The sequence below is a fragment of the Thalassophryne amazonica genome, chromosome 8 (assembly GCF_902500255.1).
Source record: "Thalassophryne amazonica chromosome 8, fThaAma1.1, whole genome shotgun sequence".
Lineage (NCBI taxonomy): Eukaryota > Metazoa > Chordata > Actinopteri > Batrachoidiformes > Batrachoididae > Thalassophryne > Thalassophryne amazonica.
Window position 1 is genome coordinate 41,784,205 of NC_047110.1, and position 23,383 is coordinate 41,807,587.

Below are 23,383 nucleotides of genomic sequence, written 5' to 3' on the forward strand. Positions count from 1 at the left end.
ATGCTTATCTGACTTCCTCACATGTTCAATTGAGTTCTGCATTTCCCAGTGTGCTCTACTTCTCCTGGCATCGTTTTGAGCACCAACAATTCTGGCCCGAACTGAGAGAATCAGATTATGACGTTTTTGGAAAGGACCAGGGGACTGGATTTAATATTAACTTACCATGGAACAAGGTAAATCATTGAAGTCCACAGAAATACACAATATCATTATTAAGTTTTTTTTTTTTTTTTGGTGTCTTGCTGTTAATACGTCATTTGTGATTGATTTACTGTAGTCGTGGAGATTATTCGACATGAATCAGTATCTACAACCCCAATTCCAATGAAGTTGGGACGTTGTGTGAAATGTAGATAAAAACAGAATACAATGGTTTGCAAATCCTCTTCAACCTATTTTCAATTGAATACACCACAAAGACAAGATATTTAATGTCCAAAATGATAGACTTTTTTGTTTTTGTGCAAATATTTGCTCATTTTGAAATGGATGCCTGCAACACATTTTAAAAAAGCTGGGACAGGGGCAACAAAAGACTGGGAAAGTTGATGAATGCTCAAAGAACACCTGTTTAGAACATTCCACAGGTGAACAGGTTAAGCGGAAACAGGTGAGTGTCATGATTGGATATAAAAGGAGCATCCTTAAAAGCCTCAGCCATTCATAACCAAAGATGGGGTGAGGATCACCACTCTGTGAACAACTGCGTGAAAAAATAGTCCAGCAGTTTAAGAACAATGTTTCTCAACGTTCAGTTGCAAGGAATTTAGGGATTCCATCATATATGGCCCATAATATAATCAGAAGATTCAGAGAATCTGGAGAACTTTCTACACGTAAGCAGCAAGACCGAAAACCAACATTGAATGCCCGTAACCTTTGATCCCTCAGGCGGCACTGTATTAAAAACCAACATCATTGTGTAATGGATCTTACCGTGTGGGCTCAGGAACACTTCAGAAAACCATTGTCAGTTAACACAGTTCGTTTCTACATCTACAAGTGCAAGTTAAAGCTCTACCATGCGAAGCAAAAGCCATACATCAATAACATCCAGAAATCCCGCCACCTTCTCGGGCCTGAGCTCATTTGAAATGGACAGACGCAAAGTGCAAAAGTGTGCTGTGGTCTGATGAGTCCACATTTCAAATTGTTTTTGGAAATCATGGACGTTGTGTCCTTCCGGACAAAAGAGGAAAAAGACCATCCAGATTGTTACCAGCGCAAAGTTAAAAAACCAGCATCTGTGATGGTATGGGGGTGTGTTGGTGTCCATGGCATGGGTAATTTACACATCTGTGATGGCACCATCAATGCTGAAAGGTACATCCAGGTTTTCAGCTTGGGACTCCGGCGAGGGCGGTCGCATCTCCTCCTCTCTCTATCTCTGCTCCAAGTCCCAACTTCACTGGACTGTGTATTCTTCAAACTATGCTTGGATTAACCATGGAATTGATCAGCTGGTGTCTGAACACTATTGACACCATTTTTTTTTTTCAACAAGGAAATCAGGGTTGGGGGACCCTACATGCCCAGATGGAACCTACCCTGGGGGATATGTTCTCTCTGTGGAGGATGTTGAAGATTTATTTATATTTGGTTTTATTGTGGGAGGGCTGGTACCAGGGGTGGCCAAGTTCAGTCCTCGAGAGCCACCTTCCTGACACTCTTAGTTGTTTCCCTGCTCCAACACACCTGAATCCAATGAAAGCCTCGTTAGCAGACTTTTAATGAGCCTTTCATTGGATTCAGGTGTGTTGGAGCAGGGAGACAACTAAGAGTGTCAGGAAGGTAGCTTTCGAGAACCTAACATGGCCACCCCTGTGCTACCCTGACCCACCAGAGAATTGGCAAGACGACTGCTACCAGAACCACGACCCATCACAAGACCACCATGATTAATGAGTTGGGCAAGGCAGTACATTCTCAGACTGCGTTAACCCTTGAACTCAGATGTAAATTGGATAACATCTCAGAGCAAATGTACGCCTTGCAAAGGAAGATGCCAGAGACCAGGGAATACTCATAAATTGGATTTGGTCAGTCAGAGGACCTGCAAAGGTGTTTCTCTGCTCAACTGTAAACATGGCAGGCTTATCAGCCTCCGAAGGTCAAAACGCCCTGCTGTTTTCCTCCAGAAGAATTTCTGTGGCCTTGGTGAACCATTTGTCTACCCTCTTATTTTCTGCCCTCCCCGACAGTCTGATGTTGTCAAGGCAACTCCAGACATTATGCACACACTGACAGAAACTGATACGAACTCTCATCTGCAAAATGGAGACGTCTTCCGTTTTTTATGAATTATACATCCAGACATACAGCGCAGCTGGCTGCAAAAGCTCAGCTCATGGTCTGTGGAGTTACATTTGTGTCATTAATATCTGAAAGGAAATGCTTTTGACAAAAACTACAGATTTTGTTTATTCCTATTTCTGTCCGGAGATCAAGGATCCATCTTGTACATCAAGGATCCAGTGACAATGTACAGATTTTATTGATTTTTATTTTATTTTATTTACTTTAACACTCAATAAAATGTTGTTGACATAGAAAACCTGTAAAGCCTACTTTTAGTACACAGAAAATTCACAAGAGGTATTGATAAGGGAATCGATAAAGAATCGGATCAATAAGCGGAATTGATATTGGAATCGATTTCGATAAAATGCAATAAGCTGCAGTTTCTGTATGATCCGACGCTACTCGCTCTCTGATTGGCTGATTAGTGGTCGGATATTTTCCCGTATCTGGACCGGTTACCTTGACAGTCGGTCCGCAACACGATTAGAAAACCCAAGTCGGACACGAGCGTACTCCATAAACATCTAAACAGCATTGTAAACAACACACTGATTGAAAGCTTACCAGTTAATGACCGGACCACCTGTTAGCAAGTTCTTCATGGTGAATAAAGTGATCGAGCTGAACACCGTCAGCAGCGTATTCGGGCCATACTGTAAATTTGTGTATATATATATATATATATATATATATATATATATATATATATATATATATATATATATATATATATAATAAAATTATTAACCTCTTGCTCGGTCTGTACGGGGATATCAGACATCAGTGTTTTTCCCACGGACACTTGAGTCTGATATTTCTCCGTACAGATCTGACACTAATAATCCTTTAATCAATACCCATGCCTAATTGTATCGCACCAAATCGCATTCTATTGCATTGTGAGGAATTGAATCGCCATCAAACACATATCAAATCAGGAATAGGGGTGACTCGTATCACTATATGTATTGTGTCGCTGGTAGTGTATCGAGGTGCGCATCGAATTGGTTTGACATTATAACTTAAATATGAAACTATACAAATCATTCAGTACATACCATACATTAAATAAAAAATTTAACATTGTAATACAAGAAACAAGACACACGTCAAGTCTAATTTGCGAAGTCACTGCAGTAGATTGTTGGTCAAACATATTAGTCCAAAGATAATGTTTTACCAAGTGCATAAAAACACATCTGCTATGGTACATCTTAAAGATTAAACATTTTCATAACCCCAGTTATATTGAAAGATTGCTAGTCATCAAGCCTCTGAGAGCTGCACTCTCCGTTGCACTTTTGATGATTGCTTCTTTTGCAAGAATTACTTTTTTAAAATATTATTTTCAGAAGAAATGAAAGAGGCTAAATGAGGCAGCCTTACAGGCATTAAAAAAAAATCCACTCTAAAATCAAAATCAATCACAAAATATTCCTACATTAGAGGTACATCACTGCCTGAATAAATATGGCCAGCTGAGTAGTATTTTTCAATATACCAATTTATACCAATCCTGCACCAGTCTTAATAGTTAGAGTTACACAAGTGTGATTTTGTGTCATGTAACTTGATTTTATAGCGATGAGATGACTGCATTAATTTTGATGCAGTTGCCGTAAAAATCACTAAGTGGAAGAAATGCCACAGTGCCGTCCTCACGCAGCCTGCTTAAAACAAAAACAACCTTGCTGAGAGACTAGCATTTTGTTTGTACTTTTCCATGATTTGCAATTTAATTCAACAATGAAGTATTTTAAAATATTCTGTAAAACAGTGGAATCCTTGTTCTCATTCAGCACCACAGACAGAAGTTCTTATTTTCATTACTCATTAAATTATTGTTCGCAGTGGGGTGAAACAGGGCTGTGTTCTTGTGCCGACGCTGTTTGGAATCTTCTTCTCCATGCTCCTCCAGTACACCTAGAAGAATTGCAGAGAGGGAGTGTACATTCACACCAGGGCCAACGGCAAGCTATTCAGCATCGCCGAACTTCACGCCAAGACCAAGGTTGTGTAGGTACTCATCCGTGAGATGCTCTTTGCCGACGATGCAGCCTTGGCATCGCACTCCGAAGAGAGTCTGCAGCAGCTTGATAGTTGCCTCTCTCATGCCTGCAAGGAGTTCGGACTAACCATCCATCTGAAGAACACAAATGTCATGGCGCGGGGCACAGTTGCTCCCCCTATCATTGAAATTGATGGGTACAGCCTGGAAGTCATGGATCACTTCACATACCTTGGGTCAACCATCACTAACTCACTCTCCATTGATGCAGAGATGAACAGCAGGATTGCGAAGGCCACAGCAGTTATGGCAAGACTAAGCCACAGAGTCTGAGATAACTCCAGCTTCACTGAGAAGTGAAAACTGCACATCTACCATACCTGCATGCTCAGCACACTCCTCTATGGTAGCGAGGCATGGACCACCTACACCAGACATGAGAAAAAGCTCAACAGTTACCATCTGAGGTGCCTTAGACAAATTCTGCACATCAGATGGCAGGACAAGGTGCCCAACACAAAGGTCTTGGAACACACAAACATGAGCAGCATGTTCACCATTCTTGGTGAAAACACAAGCCGACCTCGGGAGGGACACACGGTCGGGCAGGCATGAACGATCCCTTACAAAACGGTTTTGTGCACAAAACCGTCGCAGCAAGAATACAGTGCGAGCAGCTGGAGTGTGGAACCACATCGCGCAGCTGCTATGGAACAAAAAAAATACACGTTATCCACAGGATTCGAACCTGCAATTTACAAAAGCTCTGATTAACAGACAGAACCTTTACCACTGCGCTACCATCGCTGTCTCATAAAAGGTGCATAAAATGTCTGAAATCAGCAAGGAGATAAACGTATAAAAAAAAAATAAAACTACACATCATAAAAATCACTGCATTTTATTGAATCCCTCTCATTGAGCGAACAATACAAGTATGAACCATCTGTTCCTCTGTAGATGACCCATGGTCACAGACGTACAGTCATAGAATGACATGAATGAAGTAGTGCTCTCTTATCATGTCCACATCTGCTAGTCCGGCGTGTCCAGCCAGTCCCGTGCGCATGTCTGGCCGGACATGCGTGTCCTGTGGACGGCGCACCACAGGACAGACACTGCGTCATGTTGAGCAGAGCTTACGTGGGTGACGTGACATTCAGATTGCCCGCTGTGTGTTATGATCTGACGGTCCGTTTCACCTGGGCAGCCTGTCAATGTGGGCGCCATGCTCTCACTCGCTGCAGCCTGTCGCAACAGCAATGAACCCGAGACCTCAACAGCTGCTGCTGTCAGTGGACATGCCCCTGTCAGTTCAGCGCATACACCAGTGTGTCACTCTGTTTCTGTGTTATGTGATTGTTTTCTTTTAGTTTTTTGTTATGTAATTGTGTATGTAGGTAGTGTAGTACTAATTAATATACCTGTCCTGGCTGTGGTGTCTGTTTTTAACGTGACACGTTGTGTGCACTGAGCCATCATCCAGATGCCAGTGTGCTGTGACAGCTGACACGCGGCTCGCTGTGCTGTGTGCGCTCTGACATGGCTGTCCGGCCTCACGTGTTCATGTGTGTACATACATATTATACAAATAATGAATGTTTGAGTTCAGTGGTATGAATATTTCATGAGGTGAAAGCTGGAACATACCATTCAATGAGGCGAAGCCGAGTTGAATGGTTTGTTCCAGCTTTCACCAAATTAAATATTTGTTCCATTGAAAGAATGTAAAAACATTCATTATTTGTTTCATATAACAGCTAAAATAGATCGTTGACATTTTATTAATTTATAAACAACAGAAAAGGGACTTACATTTTGGTGTTCCACTGCTGCTAAAGTCCAAATTGTAGCGTGTCGTCTATTGATGCTGTGCACTGACTTCGGACTTCCATTAAAAAAAACACTGATTTGATGGACAGATCAAACCTAATGTCCTTCGATCAGTTAGTAAATAAATACGGAATTCACAGACGTGACTTTTTTCGGTACCTGCAAGTGAGAGATTATATCAATCAATCAATTTCAATCAATTTTTTTTTTATATAGCGCCAAATCACAACAAACAGTTGCCCCAGGGCGCTTTATATTGTAAGGCAAGGCCATACAATAATTATGTAAAACCCCAACGGTCAAAACGACCCCCTGTGAGCAAGCACTTGGCTACAGTGGGAAGGAAAAACTCCCTTTTAACAGGAAGAAACCTGCAGCAGAACCAGGCTCAGGGAGGGGCAGTCTTCTGTTGGGACTGGTTGGGGCTGAGGGAGAGAACCAGGAAAAAGACATGCTGTGGAGGGGAGCAGAGATCGATCACTAATGATTAAATGCAGAGTGGTGCATACAGAGCAAAAAGAGAAAGAAACAGTGCATCATGGGAACCCCCCAGCAGTCTACGTCTATAGCAGCATAACTAAGGGATGGTTCAGGGTCACCTGATCCAGCCCTAACTATAAACTTTAGCAAAAAGGAAAGTTTTAAGCCTAATCTTAAAAGTAGAGAGGGTGTCTGTCTCCCTGATCTGAATTGGGAGCTGGTTCCACAGGAGAGGAGCCTGAAAGCTGAAGGCTCTGCCTCCCATTCTACTCTTACAAACCCTAGGAACTACAAGTAAGCCTGCAGTCTGAGAGCGAAGCGCTCTATTGGGGTGATATGGTACTACGAGGTCCCTAAGATAAGATGGGACCTGATTATTCAAAACCTTATAAGTAAGAAGAAGAATTTTAAATTCTATTCTAGAATTAACAGGAAGCCAATGAAGAGAGGCCAATATCCTAAAGAACACAACTATACTTGCCAACCAAACTGTTACTGATTGTGAAAAACAACTATTTCAGCCTAAACGTAAATGCTCTGTTAAGATTTGCTATGGTTTATTGAGAGAATATGAAGGCTCAGATTTGGCTCATTTGAAGGGGACATGGGAGAGGGAGTTAGCTTTGGTGATCAGTGACGAGGCCTGGAATGAAACTTGGGAGAACGCAGGGTCTTTGAGTGTTTGTAATAGGGTAAAAGCAATGCAACTTAAGATTTTGCATCGTGTTCATATATCTCCTCAGCGTCACAGATTTAATTCAGACCTTTCTCCGCTCTGCCCTAAGTGTAAAACAGAGGTGGGTAACCTCACTCACTGTCTTTGGTCCTGTAGGAAAATACAACAATTTTGGTTTAGTATAAAAGGTGAATTGGACAAAATCCTTTCTATTATTACTGAATGTAACCCATTGTATATGTTGCTGGGAATGACAAATAACAACATTAAGAAGAAATGTGAAAGACAACTTTACATGATGCTTACTTTTTGTGCTAGGAAATGTGTCCTCTCAAACTGGATTATAGACAAAGCCCCATCAAGAACACAGTGGCAGCGGACTGTTCTTGAATACATTTCATTGGACTTCCTAACGAGTAAGCTACATAATAGGGAAGATGCGTTCTATAAAATATGGGACCCTTATTTGCGGTATGTTGGTCTGGATCTGGCAGCTATTTTTTCGCGGGGCTTTCTGTGATGTACAAAGGTTATTTTACCAATAGTGGAATGTCCATGATTTTTTTTTTTTTTTTTTTTTTTATTATGAGTTTGGTTTTTTGATTTTGAGCTGGGGTGTTGTTGTTGTTATATATTTGGTTCTGTTTTTGTTTGTGTAAAAAGAAAATTAATAAACATATGTAAAAAACAAAAAAAACAAAACAAAAAAAACACTTTGTGTAGTTCCTCAGCCCAGCCAAAAACCATGTCAGCGTTTCATGTGAACAGGTCTTCATGCATCTCGATGGCTTACAGCGGAGTGGATTTTGTGTGTGTGTGTTACAAGAATTAACAGCGTCAGTTAGCTCAATCAAATCATCATGTCGTTGTCCCCCGCATTGTCGTTGTTGGCGCTTGTGCTTGCGTGTACCAAAAAAGACTGTATACATCCTCAGTGCAGCGAAAAAAAAAAGTCACGTCAGAAATGAGTCCAGTTTTTCATTCTTTATTCCTGCTAACAGCCTCCAGATAGCACAGTGGATTTGTTGTGTGTGTGTGTGTGTGTTACAAGAATTAGCAGCGTCAGTTAGCTCAATCAAATTATGTCTCGGTAGAGTCATTGTCTCCCCCCCCGCGTGCACGCACACACACGCAACCTGGTCGGCGCTAGTGCGAGTGTGTACTACCAAAAAAGGATCACGGGTGTGTGTACATGTGCGTGTGTGCAGAGTGCAATAGTACCAAAGGTATGGAACCAAATTTGCACTCTAAATGGACCCAAGCCGCACTCTAAATGCAATGTAACACAAATGGGATGAATTAATCCATGTTATGTGACATACAAAGCACAGTCAAATGACAAGGATCCGCTCAGCCGTTATATAAAAGCATTTAATGCAAGTGTGACACACGTGTGAGACCAATGCACCATGTGTGTTGCTTTTTGCAACGCCACACTCGTGGGGGCTCTTGGACAAGTGATCGTCTGCTCACTGTTTTCGTGCTAACAGTGCGGATGGCCACACATTTTCTAAGTGTCAAGTGAGCGGTGTTGAATGTTTGTGTGTGTCACCTGGAGTTTGGCCCACACCTGCCACGAGAGGGATCGAATGGGCTCTCACAGGGCACACTCTGTTTTTCAGCCACTGGTGTGCACAAATAGTTGTAGTGACAGGTGTACGAGGTGTTGGAGGCAGCTCTGATTTTTCACGAATGGCATGCAATTCATCCTTTGTACGCTAGTCGGCTTAAATCGTGTTATGCATGAAGGGGCCCTAAAGAAAAGACAAAAAGAGTAAAAAATACAAACAGATAAAATGATTAAAAAAAAAAACAACAAACAAACTGGACGCTACACAATCGTCTCCCGCAGACGGACGCATGTCAGGAAGTTATTGTTGATGAGCATCTTTATTATTGGTACAATATCTCACAATAACTAACTTGTGCTTCTGTTGTTTCATTGCCTTTAATTCTAAAATGGATGTCAGCTATATGACTGTTTTTCCTTTTCGAATGCTAAATATTACACTAGAAACATGACTTCCTTTAATCATTTTAATTGATAAATCAAGCTTAATGTAATAGTTTATCAAACTCTGTTTGCGGTTAAGTTTCTCTGTTTGTACAATTGAATTTTGAAGAATGCAGGTCTGATACTTTTCCTGTTGTGCACATAATAGACGTACTGTTGGGGACAGATGAATATTTTTTACTGGATTTTCATGATGTGTAACTTTGCTAATACCGCTGTCACACTAGAGGCCGAATGAGCCTGAATGCCATCTGACTGTAAATTCCACCCACGTTTGGGAAGTTTCGAGGTGCATTTGAAAATGTCAGGCAGCATTCAGAGAGTAGTCTAAACAGTTGGGCACAGTCATGCAGCCAGCCCGAATGTAGAGCACATGCACTCAACTGTCGAGGTGCGTTTGAGGTGGAAAAATATCGGATGGTGGTTGAAGTGCAGTCTCACTGCAATCTGACTGCATTCTAAATATTCGTACAGCATTCTAAGCATTCTGATTGAAAAAAATTGATTGATTCTGATTGAGAAAATGAGTGGATGACTGGCTGAATTTTTTTTATTTACATGTGTGTCTAGGTGGGAATGAAGAACAGTGATTATCTTGCTGTGTTTTGTCATGTCCTCTTGCCAGTTGCATATGAGGTGAGTAGCAGTTTAGATTCTGGTTTTAGATAGTGTTATTGCAGATATCAGTGAACTCTGCTTGTTTGTTACAGTTTTGCCCAGACCTGGTCTTGGTATGTGGAGGCTTTGATTCAGCCATCGGGGATCCAGAGGTACTGAAAAAACTTTTTTTGTTGTTGTTTTTTTGTTTGTTTTTTTTGTTTGTTTTTTTGGCAGAAAACTTCTGAGGGAGTACCTAAAAACACTTCCCAGCACTTTCAGCATTTTCAGTGTTTCTCTTGACATTTGTTTATTTGAGAGCAATAAACAGCAAACGGGTAGTTTATTATGTATGGTGAGAAAACGTACTCATCCACCTAGCCAGAAACGAGCATCTGTCCAATCTGCTGTCAAAGATGATATATTTGACTCTATTGAGATAGATTTTGTGTGACAAATCAAAACTCATCCTCTCTTTCCATTTTCCTGAAAAAGTGATACAGTGACAACACAGCGCCTCTGAAAAGTTGAGAGATGTTCACCTTAGAAGCACTCTGAGCGGCAGCCGCACAAACAAAGGTCCGCTCTGAAAAAAGACACTGGGTACGGCAGTTTTTTCTCAAAGTGGCTGCATGTACCCCATTGTCATTGAGAGAATTTAAAATAAGATGGTGACACTCAGAAGAGAACAACACTATATGGGCACAGGGCCTAACAGTTGTTAAAGTGCGTTTTCAACTTTGCTGAAAGTGCCAGTGCATTTATGATGTTAGGCCCTTTGTTTCCTGAAATAAAGTAATGAAGGTCACTGTGTCCCTCTCCTCTTCTCCACCACTGCCCCAGGGTCAAATGTGTGCCACACCAGATGTCTTTGCACACCTCACTCACCTCCTGATGCACCTTGCAGGAGGTAAACTGTGTGTTGTCCTTGAGGTCAGTGAGTCACTGTCAGAATGCACGACATGCTCTCTCACATGACCACAAACACATGAGCAGACAACACATTCTTCATTCAGTTTGCATTGTGCCTGTTTTGTAGGGAGGATATAACTTGACTAGCCTTGCTCAGTCTGTGTGTGAAACGGTCCAGACTTTGTTGGGAGATCCTGCTCCTCGACCTGAAAACCTGAGCGGCGCCTGTAAAAGGTCTGTGTCACTGTAAAATCGCAAATTACAATTCCATCATGTGTGTGTCTTCCAAGATCAACTCTGACAGGGTGTTCCACACATCACATAATAGGTAGCAATTTGAAATTAGTAGATGGCTGTAAATCAGGGTGAATTTTTTTTGGGGGGGGTTCCTGGCCCGGGGGTATGGACTCCCATAAACTTAAAAAAAAAACGGGTGGTATGTGGTGGCTTGTGGTACATTTTGAGTGTAGTTTTTGTTGTCTTTATGTGCATATTGTTTTAGAAACATTTGTATTATAACCAACAATATGAAGCATTTAACTGTATTTCAGCACTCTCCTCTCTCTGTCCTTCCTGTCTTAATCACTCACTCACTATGAAACTCATCTGTCGGATGAGACTAATAATCAATGTATTTAACAATCACAGGCATACAACCACTATAACATGTTCAGGTTGCCCTTCAGTCTAGTATTATTACTCTGTTAAGTTAATGTCACTGAACCATGGAAATGCTTGAAAACAGCGATTGACAAAATTGTTCAGCTGCTTAGTAGCACAGTTTAAAGCACATATGTCTGATTACCTTGATTTAACATTATCATTGAATAACTAGGTAGTTTGGACTGCTTCTTGTTTTGATAGTTGCTTCAAATCAAAGCTTTGAAGAGTGCTTCAGAAGAGAAAAACCACTGGTTGCCAACAAAGTTTAAAGCACAGATGTCTGCAAACACAGTGAATTATCTCGTTTCATTATCTCATGTTTCACCTTGATATCTAACATTATCAGTTGCTAGCTAAACGTAGCTTAGTCCGCCTGTAAAGTGTTGATTCTTCAAACATAAACTCCAGGACTTTTTAATCAGAGGTCAGAAGTGTGACCATTACTGACTGCTTATTAACTTTGTGTTGTAATGTATTTTATTGTTTTTGTTTTTTGTTTCTGTTTTGTTTTATGCAAGACCATCTAGGGACGGACATTGCGAATTAGCACTTGCTAAAATGTTGTAGTATGTAACATGACTCATGGAACATACTTGTCCCTATTCAAATAAACTAAGAAAGAAAGAAAGCTTCGAATCAGACTATGAAGATCCAAGTGTTTCACAACGTTTGCATCAAATTATGTGACGTTAGCAAAAGTACACAGGGACAAAATGAGACAAAAGTAACTGCAACACGTGTACAATACTTTGCAGTGGCATTATGGCCAGTGAGGGTCAACTGCGGCCAGAATAACTGTTAGAGAAGACACTGTCTGAATTTTACTTGAATCCTGGCTGTCTCCTTAAGGATGGGCTGTTTTCTTTTAATTTTAAGCATATGCAGTTAAACATTGGACAGGTTTGACTAGAGTGCTGAATGTGCCTATCCCACATTCCAACATATATTAAAAAAGGAAAACACAGGAAAATAAAGACAAACTTAGCTCTCTTAGTAATTGTTACATTTCCACAACAAAGTAAACTGACAAATGTAATGTTTGGATTTGTTACCGTTTTTCAAATGTCAGGATTTGGTCTTTGTTTTGTTTTTATCAGCGAAAAACATGTTTTGCTTGACTTGATTTAATTAAACAGTGGAACCCTGATTTGAACAGTTTTTAAAACACTTCAAATACATTTAAACTACTTTAAAACAGGCGTTCTCTTTTAAATTCTGTTAATCAACAGAGAGAGGTGTTATTTGCAGTAATATATCCAAATATCAAGTAGACTTTATTAGCCCCCCAGGGGCAAATTGTTGTGCATCCAGCAGTAGAACACATTTGGACATACATAAACATAACATGATCTAAAATATGGCATAAAAACTCACCACACAGTAAACATAATAACTCAGTAATAAGAAAACCTAGTTAAAAACCACTCATGTGATAGTATTTAAAAATCTAATAACAGTGGGAATAAAAGAGTTCTTAGACCTATTGGTCTTACATTTCTTAGACATAAATCTATGACCAGATGGAAGCATTGTGAACTCAGGGTACAGGGGGTGACTGGAATTGTCCAAGATCAACCTTAATTAATGTTTTTATATATATAGATGGCGAGTCATTTAAGAAAACGCCAGCAGTCTTGTTGCACTCATTTACAATACGATCCAGACGGTTTTTGTTTTTCAGATTTAAAAATCCATACCAACAGATAAAAGAAAAGGTAAGAACAGATTCAATAAAACATCTTCATAACAGTACTGTCCACATTAAAATGCCTGAGTTTACGGTAAAAATGCATGCGCTGGTGAGCTTTCTTACATACCTGGTCAATCTGGTGCTCAAAGGTTAATCCACTGTCAGTACAGGTTCCAAGGTATTTATAGTTCTGTACAACTTCCACAGCCAGTCCATTAATAACTACAGGAGAAATGTCATCCTGCTTTTTCCTAAAATCAATTAACATCGCTTTAGTTTTGTTCACATTGATATCTAAAAAGGATGATGATCCATTTGTGTATAAGATGTCAAAATGTAGATTTCTTAGATTTCATTGATATCTCTTTGGGAAAACGGAGCCAGCGAAAATTGCTTAATTGCTTTATCTTGAATGATGAGAAAAACAGCGAGAGATGGATTATTTAAGTGGATCACTGTGTTTTAATCAGTTTAACTTGAATAATTTGATTTAAAGTACAGTGTCACAAAAAAATTGATTAAAGATACCACTGCAAAACACTAAAACGTTGGTATGCCTTTCAGTTAAGTAAATTGTTGTTGGATCATGAAATGACCAAGTCTCATGTCTGCCAATGCTGTCGACAGCAAATCTTATGAGCGTTATGACAAGTCATCTCCCTTCAATAACTCTGGGAGCTTTTAGGTGTCTGTTACAAGTGAAAAGGAAGTCTAAGCATTAAAGATGGGAATGTATGCAACCACTGCAGAAACGCTAGTACAGACCATAGAGCCCTGAAGTGCTCTGTGGAACAGACAGGCTTCCAGCTCAGAAACCAACATTCATGGCACCAGCGGGTAAATTACCCAACACAACAATGGCATGATGTCAGCTCTGCAAGCTCAATAGCAGAGCAGCTGCTTTGACCACATGATTTCAGATCATGCATTTATAGCAATAACTGTGAAAAATGACATGACGTGGCACAACCAGAAGCAGGCCAACGACAATCACAGAGTTGTACTACTCATGTCTCAGCATTTTGCTTTTAGCATTTAGTATGAAACTCAAAGCAGCTGTGTGCAGCACAGATGTTAGCAAAGAACACAGGAGCAGAACCAACAGCACCAACTGAAGTGTTAGAAACTAACACAGTGCTATTAAGACAGTGGACTGAAGTCAGAGGTTTTCTTGCAAGTCATTGGATTTGCTCATAATCCGTCAAAACGCGCAAGCGGACAGCAGCCACCAAAGCAGTCTCGCTGAGAGGCAATGGTGCTTACACTACCTTTAAAAAAAACTATTTTATTGCTAAGCTAACGCTTAGTGTCATAATCACACTGAAAAAGTGAGGAACCTTGGGGTAATTTTTGATCCTACATTGTCCTTTGACCTCCACGTTAGAGATATTATGAGGACTGCTTTCTTCCACCTGTGAAACATGGTGAGGATTCGTCCCATCCTGTCTATTGCGGATGCTGAGATGCGTTTGTCTCTTCTAGATTGGACTACTGCAGTGTTCTATTTTCTGGTTTGCTGCAGTCCAGCATTAGAGGTCTCTAATTGGTTCAAAATGCTGCTGCCAGACTTTTGACAGGAAGTAGAAAGTTTGACCACATTCCACCCATTTTGGCATCTCTTCACTGGTGTCCTTCCCTGCGAGATCGGATTTTAAGGTTCTGCTACTAACCTATAAATTTGTTCATGGGCTAGCACCTCCCTACTTAGGTGATCTAATAAAACCTACGTACTGGCCCGGGCTCTTCTTTCTCAGGGTGCAGGTCTACTATGTGTCCCTCGGGTGAATAAAAAGTCTGCAGGTCATAGAGCTTTCTCTCACTATGTCCCTGTTCTGTGTTATGATCTCCCTGCATCAATAAAAGTCAGGTTCTGTAGAGACTTTCAAGTCCAGACTTACATAAGATGCACTTATTTTCCCTTTCATATGGCTAGCATACTATAGTATGTTACTGTGCTTTTTACCCTTTTAAATTCTTTTTATTAGGAAACAGAGCGGGCCGCGGCCTCAACTTTATCTAAATTCTGGGTCTTTTAGTGAAGTTTAGGGTTAGTGGCCAGCGATCACCTTAGTATTTCTTCTGTTTTTCTTGTTGCTTATGCCGACAGATGATACTGTATTTGTTGTCTTTCCGATGCCTGATTCTGTTTTTTCTCTCTCTCTCTCTCTCTGTCTCTCTCTGTCTCTGTTTGAGGTGCCGCTCCATCCAGATATGGGAGTGGTGTCTACTTTTACAAGCCTCCCCTCCTGTGTACCTGCAAAATTTCCTGTATATCCACATTTTCTAAATTGTTTTGTAAATTGTGTTGCAGCATGGCTCAAGCAGAGGGTCACCCCTTTGAGTCTGGTCTGCTTGAGGTTTCTTCCTCAAAATCATCAGAGGGAGTTTTTCCTTACCACTGTTGCTTGTGTGCTTGCTCTAGACCTTACTTGTGTGAAGCTCCTTGAGGCAACTTTGTTGTGATTTGGTACTATATAAATGAAATAAATTGAAAATTGAAATTGACAATTTGACATTTAGACAAATTATAAAAAATAACCAAATGAAACTTACTTTTACAACCATAATTGCAATGCTGTCTCTCTCACTCTCTCAGTGCACTTGAGTCCATACAGTGTGTCCGATCAGTTCTTCGGCCGTATTGGTCCAGCCTCAAACATGCAGGTATTTAATCCATTTAAATCTATTTGAGCCTTTCCTTAACTAACCCTCATACTCAACCAAAGACACTGCTGGGAACACTCACTCACCTTCAACCGCTTATCCGGGATTGGGCTGCAGGGCTGAAAATACTTGATACTGTGTTTTAGTTTAAATTTTTAATTTTCTTTTTGTAGCTGATTTACCAACCTTCCCACTAAGCACCAGTCACATTAAATTAAGTGGAGAACAGCTGGAGAATGCCAAAGACACAGAAGAGTCAGTGAGCACACAGGAAAAGGTGTGGCCAGAGCTTCAGAAACGTTTCAGTCCTCTTACTCAGACTGCTTTAGTGCTCCCTGATGGTATGACCTGCCCGGATGGGTGCGAACGCTTCAGCACAACAGATGATCCTGATGCAGTCACAGTCAGCATACTCAGGTAGAGAGCATCTGCCAATTGTTTGTTTGCACAACCTCTGTATTTTGTTTTTTCTGACACAACAGTTGTATGATTTCGGAAGAGGCGTGACCACATGTAATTCAATTCTAATGTTTTTCTCCTTATAAGTGAGACCTTCCTCAAAGAGCCGGATGACAGTGATGTCCTCCAGGTTGTTTGCAGTCTTGCTGCAATTGTTAAAAAAATGGAAAAAAATGAGGTAAAGTATTAATCTATTGTGTGATGTGCCTGTGAATATACTACTTGCACTGCAAAAGATTTAATGCGGTGTTTCCCAGTCCTGGTCCTCGGGACCCAAAGCACTGCACATTTTCCATTTCTCCCTCCTATCATTGGACATGATGAGTCAAATTAGAATTGTTCTGTTCATCCAGCTGTTGATTGGCTGAACACATCTGATTGGGCTGATCTGGTCTGGCTAGTTCAGACACAAATGGTAAACATGCAGCACTTTTGGTCGAGAGGACCAGAATTAGGAAATACTGATTTTCTGATTTGATGTAATACAGTTATATTTAATTTCTGAATCTTAGATTGGGAATGCTTTGGCCTTGGTTCATGATGTGCCCAAATCCACAATATTGATTGCTCAATATGCTACAGCTGCACTCGCCAGCCGGTAAAGCATTTTATGTTGTATATATATATTTTGAATTGTTGTGTGCATTTATATTATTGCCAAGAAATAAGGGATAAAGTGACTTGTACAGTTGTGCTTTACTTCATAGCATGTTACTTTTATTATAGATGTAGCTATATGACACTTTGTAATTTCCAGTAGAATCAAGAACTTTCTAATGAATGAACTTTGGTCAGCTCTCAACAGGTGTACTGTAGTGGTAAGTCCCTTCAGCTGCTCCCTTGTTTTTCACTTGGGGTCCCCATAACAAACCCAAGGTGAATTTGCATGTTGATTTGGTGCAAGTTTTACACCAGATGCCTTTCCTGACACAACTCCACATTACATAGGCGAGGGTGGGGTTTGAACCGGGAACCTTTTGCACTGAAGTCAAGCACCCCCTAACAGGTATACTGTAGAAGAATAATTCAAATTATTGGAGTGGCTGATCTGTGTATGCCAGCTGCAAACTTGGTGTGTGTATTGTCACAAAATTACTAAAGTTTTCTCTTCACACAGGGTTTTGGTCATCTATGTTGGAGACTGTGTGCCCCCAGCTTACATCACAGAAGACTGGTGATTATCATTTGGGTTCTCTGAATTTAAATTTATGTTGAAACATAGCTAGCTTGTCTCTTTGAACAAAGCAGTTTGACCATTACAGAATGAAACTGTAACAAAAATCTGTCCTCCTTTAGGACAACGCTCCTGGTGCAGATCAGCAAGGAGTCAGAGGAACAAAAATCCAAATATCACATTCCTGTGTGTCTGAGAAAGGTACTATACATTATTGTAGCATAAAACGTTTTTGTTGCTTCTCATTTTCTGTGTTTGCATGTAGTGCTGATTGCTAATTCAGGATTAGTTTGATACTTTTATTAAGTGATCATCATGGGTTCAAAGTTCTTTTCTACATATTACATATTACTCTACTGCTACAGGTTGGGATTCCTGTCTGTGAAGAAAACATATCCCTTGCCAGCCACACCAGCACCGGGGATATAAAATTGCCCTTTGTGCGTGCATTAGGCATGTGAATCTCATCACTGACAACGATTTGATACGCACCTCGATACACTACCGGCAATATGATACATATAGTGATACATGACGATACTGACGATACAGTCCGATACAATTCACCCCTGTTCCCAATTTGATATGTATTTGATGGTGATTCAATTCTTCACAATGTGATGCGATTTGCTGCGATATTAGGGTTTGGTATTAAGATTTTTTCAATATCGATGCCATTATCGATTCTGCTTATGGATCCGATTCTTGAGCCATTCCCTTATAAATCAATACCTGTTGTGAATTTTCTATGTACTAAAAGTAGGCTTTACAGGTTTTCTATGTCAACATTTTATTGAGTCTTAAAGTGAATAAATATGAAATTAGTCACTGGATCCTTGATCTCTGGATATAAATAAAAATCAATACAATCTGTACATGGCCACTGGATCCTTGATGAACATGATGAATCCTTGATCTCTGGACAGAAATAGAAATAAACACAATTCTAGTTTTTGTCAAAACCTTTTCCTTTCAGATATTAATGAGACAAATGTAACTCCACAGACTCCGCAGCCGCCTGCACTGCACGCCAGGATGTAATTCATAAAAAACACAGGATGTCTCATTTTGGGGTGAAAAAAAATGGTTTTGGTTGGTTGTAGTTTGTTTGGATTATAATGTTTGGAAAGAGGCGATAAGGGAATCATTAAGCAAAAAGGCTGTTGATAAGATATAAGACTTTATTGATCTCACAGTGGAGAAATTCACGTTACGTCAGCTCTTAAAAAAAAAAACACAAGATGAGTGCGAGTGGAGGAAGATGTGCATCAAACAGCGTGTACAAGGATAAGCAGTAATAATAATACTTGTAACAATACAATAGATGTCATCATGTTTATTGTGGTAGAAATGTGGTTTCTGGCTCCTGTCTGTGGTGCATTCAATGTGCCTCAGAAAAAATTGATGCAAGCAGGCAGCAAGCGATGTAACATGTCAATTGAATCAATGCACACTGAATGAATCGATGCACTCGCATCGCACACGATTGTATCTAGATACTGATTCATTTCGATTAATCGCCACATGCCTAGCATGCGTGCATTTGTCTGTGTCCTTCCCCTTCATTACATTCCAGAATTGATCAGCATAATCATGTTTCCATGCCCCATGAACTTTTAGCCATCTATCAGTCAGGCTTTTTACAACAGAGCCACTTTAAACACTGTGGATTCTGTATATTGTATTATTGATTAACATTTTCTATACATTCTGTCCCATTCATTCCAAAATTTGTATGCATAATCATAAAATAGTTTTCCCCACCAAATAAACTTTTGGGCCACATAACATCTCACTCTGTGTGTGCATGCACTAGATTAGTGTGTGGAACAGAGTGACAGCAGTCTCCCATTGCTGATTTTTGGCACCCAACTAGTTACTATAGTGACTAAAAAATCTGCTTATGTCCTAGTGTGAAACCGGTGCTCACAGTGGTGATGGATGTATAACGTTGCAACCAGTAGACTGTTGTTACATTGTTTGCTGCTTGCGCACTGAGTACTCTGCAAATCGCTCATGTAGAACGCCGTGGGGAGCAGCGCCTTTTAATGCGGACATACATCCTTTGTGTAAATGCACAGACATCACTGAATCCATGGGTAACACTGTGACAAATGCATGTAACTTCCCCCCAAAAAAGTATGCAAAGTCCCTCAAATATGTCCCAGATGTGACAATCAGAACAATAAGCTAATATTTAATAGATCACATTGGCACCGTCAGCTGTAATCCTATACGCACTGGGCCTCATTTATCAAACGAATGTACAGCAGAAAACGTGCGTTCGACCATTTTTATGCAAACTTCGGTATTTATCAATTTAGACATGAGCGGAGGCTAAGACGAATCTCACGACAGAGCTCACATCTGGTCTGAGCTCGTGTACGCAAATCTGAGTCTGTGGATCTGCGGCGCAGCACTACAAAATCTGTCTGAGTCTGAAAATAATTATGAAACAAACCTCAGCTGTCATCCAAGCATAAGCAGCCACATATTCAGAACAGATCAAAACGGATTCTTAAAATGGATTAAACAAAATTAATTTTAAAAAGCCCACGCAGCTATTTTTCCTCCGTCTCTGTCAGGGTCAGGCTGGGGTCTCGTTGGCCTCCCCCAGTCTGCCTAATGCTGCGCTTAAGTGCCGCAACATGTTTTTTGGTGGCCAGCTTTAAATCGGACCACTTTTTCTTGACCTAAATGCAAACAATTCTTAATCAATTAGCAGGCATAAGCTTTTATGTATGCACGTTTGTCTCAATGTGCCGAAAAAGTGCTGATGTCCACGTCTTCCGCAATTCCTGTGCTAGTTAGACGACATACCGGATCAAGACAGTGTCCAGTTTAGAAATGTACGGCACATTCCACTGTTACAGCAGTTTTTGTCATGGAAAGAGGAGCGGAGCCGCATGGCGCAAAGCAACACCGTGATGAAGCCTCACAGGACATGTTGGGGCATGTCCAGCTCATGCACAATTTCTCGGATACTCACACGACTGAAAAGCAACCGGAAGCCATCTGAAAGCCACCTGAAAGCCGTCCTGTGAGACCAACACGGAGGTGGTTTTGTCCCGCGCCATGAGCGGCATGGTGGCGCAATCCTCTGCTTCGCTTTCCATGAAAAAAACTCCTGTAACAGTAGAATGTGCCGAAAAAGTGCTGATGTCCACGCCTTCTGCCATTTTTGTGGAAGTCAGACGACATCCCGGATCAACAAAGCCTTCACGTTGGAAATTATCTGGTTGTTTCAGCGGGGTTTGAGCCTGTCGATCGGCGCTCGGAGCACGCCGCGCTCTCAGACGCTATGGGCGGTCTTTAAACCGGCTGGAGCACTCCTTAATCTGTGTAATCCCCATAAAATCGTCGCTGAAAGCCATCTAAATTTTCCGAATGGTGTCCACCTGGAGGTCTCTCACAGTTTCTGGAAAAATTTGATGCAGCAAAGCTCCAAATCGTTCAGACATTTATTCGCAATAAAAATCCGACGAGAGGGGTGGACCACTGCTCACACAAAGCCTGCTCACAGGCGAATGATGCAACCGACAGGGGTGAAAAAAACTCACGCATGCGCATGAAGGTTCAAGCTTGGCTGATGCAATCACACGTGATTCAAATCCATATGGTTTTTGCAAAAAATAAAAAGGTCCAATACCTTTTGGACAGACCTCGTAAATCCAGCTTATTTATTTATTCACTGAAAATGCTTGGTTGTTGTGCATTTGGATGCACAAATAGACACAACGAGGGGTTCAAGATGTACAGATTTCCTTCAGATCCGAACAGATCCGAAAATTTGGGAAAATAAAGTCAGCCATGTGGGATGGAAGTTAATTCATAGTCAAAGCTTTGCGAGGTGTTCAGTCCCATGTATAGTAAAATTCACCTAAATCGTCATCGTATAAACCAGATATTTGCAGTCACCAGACAAAAAAAGTCCCAATGTCTTTGTATTGTTTTACATGTAATAAAGGCCGTATATAACAGATTTTGTATAATGGATTTTCGCTCACATCGGATAAAATGTCCCATCTGATTGCAATGTATTTCCATTAAAAACCTGAGCAGTCTGAACATGCACAGTAACAGAGGTACAGAATAAAAGTTCAGCACTGACACACAGTTTCAAGTAATGTGGGACCGGAGTCTTTTCCATGATTAATAGCCCGACTGTTTATCTTTTTCAAACCATGCTCAGACACGGGAAGCAGCCTGTTAAATCAGACACCACAGAAGGCTGTGATTTGTCACTTTTCTGTTTTCACTCTTTCTTCTCATATTTTAATAGTTTTTGCAGTGCGCACTATTACATTTTGATAATGGATCAAATACATTTGACAGAAAATGCCCCCAAATTTTTGAGGAGCTCGGTGTATTAGGACGTATATCAGCAAGCTTCAGTGTGCTTCAACGTGCTCTTAACTTATAAAAACCTTACCCATAACTTATTAGACATACGCCAGCATTTTTTAATATGGTTGGCATACGCTGGCAAAATCGTCAGGGCCTTAAGTAAATGTATCCATGAGTCAGGTCCTTATTGCACAGAAAAGCCTAAAACTAAGTAAAATTATCCTTAAACTGTTTGCACAGAACATTGTGTGTTTTAAAAACCATCACTGCTTAAAACACTTCTCACCTTCTGTTGCAACACGTCACAGGAGATACCTGGGTCTCTCTTTCCTAACTGTCAGTCTGTCACAAAAGCTTGTTAATTTGACTTTTCCCAAATGGCTACAGATACAAATGCAGTAGTTAGATATCAAAAATGGTGGTCTGTATTTCTGCACCTCACATTTTGTTTTGACTGTGACCCTCAAAATTACCTTGATATAGGTTGTTGAGATATGCAGTACTGAGGAAGATGTGTAGTGCCTTATTGATTCACCTCCTGCAAGGCTGCACGGGATATAGAAATAAAGTGGGCACTAAAGGACGGGAATTTCTGTTGCTTTGCATGTGACGTTTTGTTTTTCGACTGAGGAAATCAGAACAGTTGACTACCTCTAACAAAGACTTGAGATATCAAAAATATAGTTGTATGTAAACGTTTGGGCACCCCTGATGATTGCCATGATTTTCCTTTATAAATTATTGGTTGTTTGGATCAGCAATTTCAGTTAAATATCATATAGCAGACAAACATAGTGATATTTGAGAAGTGAAATGAAGTTTATAGGATTTACAGAAAGTGTGCAATAATTCTTTAAATAAAATTAGGCAGGTGCATAAAGTTGGGCACCCCAACAGAAACAATATATCAATATTTAGTAGATCCTCCTTTTGCAGAAATAGCCTCTCAATGCTTCAAATGAGAGTCTGGATTCAGGTCTGGGGACTGAGATGGCCATTCCAGAACATTGTACTTGTTCCTCTGCATGAATGCCTGAGTAGATTTTGAGCAGTGTTTAGGGTCATTGCCTTGTTGAAAGATCTAGCCCCGGCACAACTTCATCTTTGCACTGATTCATGAACATTGTTCTCAAGAATCTGTTGACTGGAATCCATGTGACTCTCAACTTTAACAAGATTCCCAGTACCTGCACTGGCCACACAGCTACACAGCATGATGGAACCACCTCCAAATTTTACTGTAGGTAGCAAGCGTTTTTCTTGGAATGCTTGGAATTCTTTTTCAGCCATGCATACCACCCCTTTTTATGTCCAAATAACTCAGTTTTAGTTTCAGCAGACAACAGCAACTTATTCCAAAATGAAGCTGGCTTGTCCAAATGTGCTGTAGCATACCTCAAGCGACTGTGTTTGTGGTGTGTACGCAGAAAAGGCTTCCTCTGCATTACAGCATCATACAGCATCTCTTTGGGCAAAGTGCGCTGTATAGTTGAACGATGCACAAAGACACTATCTGCAGCAAGCTCATGTTGTAGGTCTTTGGAGCAGGTCTGTGGGTTGAC

General features: G+C 40.6%; 1 protein-coding gene across 2 annotated transcripts in view; it reads left to right on the forward strand.

Annotated features, from left to right (window-relative positions):
* The window catches only part of hdac10 (histone deacetylase 10), a 70,089-nt gene that overhangs the window by 26,301 nt on the left and 20,405 nt on the right, over positions 1–23,383 (forward strand). For both annotated transcript variants that reach the window (XR_004562167.1, XM_034176059.1), the window contains exons 7-17: positions 50–176; positions 9,886–9,951; positions 10,026–10,085; positions 10,756–10,845; positions 10,952–11,058; positions 15,774–15,841; positions 16,015–16,258; positions 16,388–16,478; positions 16,813–16,898; positions 17,418–17,474; positions 17,597–17,675. Coding sequence is in view for 1 of the 2 variants with exons in the window: in XM_034176059.1 (XP_034031950.1) it covers positions 50–176; positions 9,886–9,951; positions 10,026–10,085; positions 10,756–10,845; positions 10,952–11,058; positions 15,774–15,841; positions 16,015–16,258; positions 16,388–16,478; positions 16,813–16,898; positions 17,418–17,474; positions 17,597–17,675 (1,075 nt within the window). In the remaining variant the exon portion in view is untranslated. The remainder of the gene's footprint in view (positions 1–49; positions 177–9,885; positions 9,952–10,025; positions 10,086–10,755; positions 10,846–10,951; positions 11,059–15,773; positions 15,842–16,014; positions 16,259–16,387; positions 16,479–16,812; positions 16,899–17,417; positions 17,475–17,596; positions 17,676–23,383) is intronic.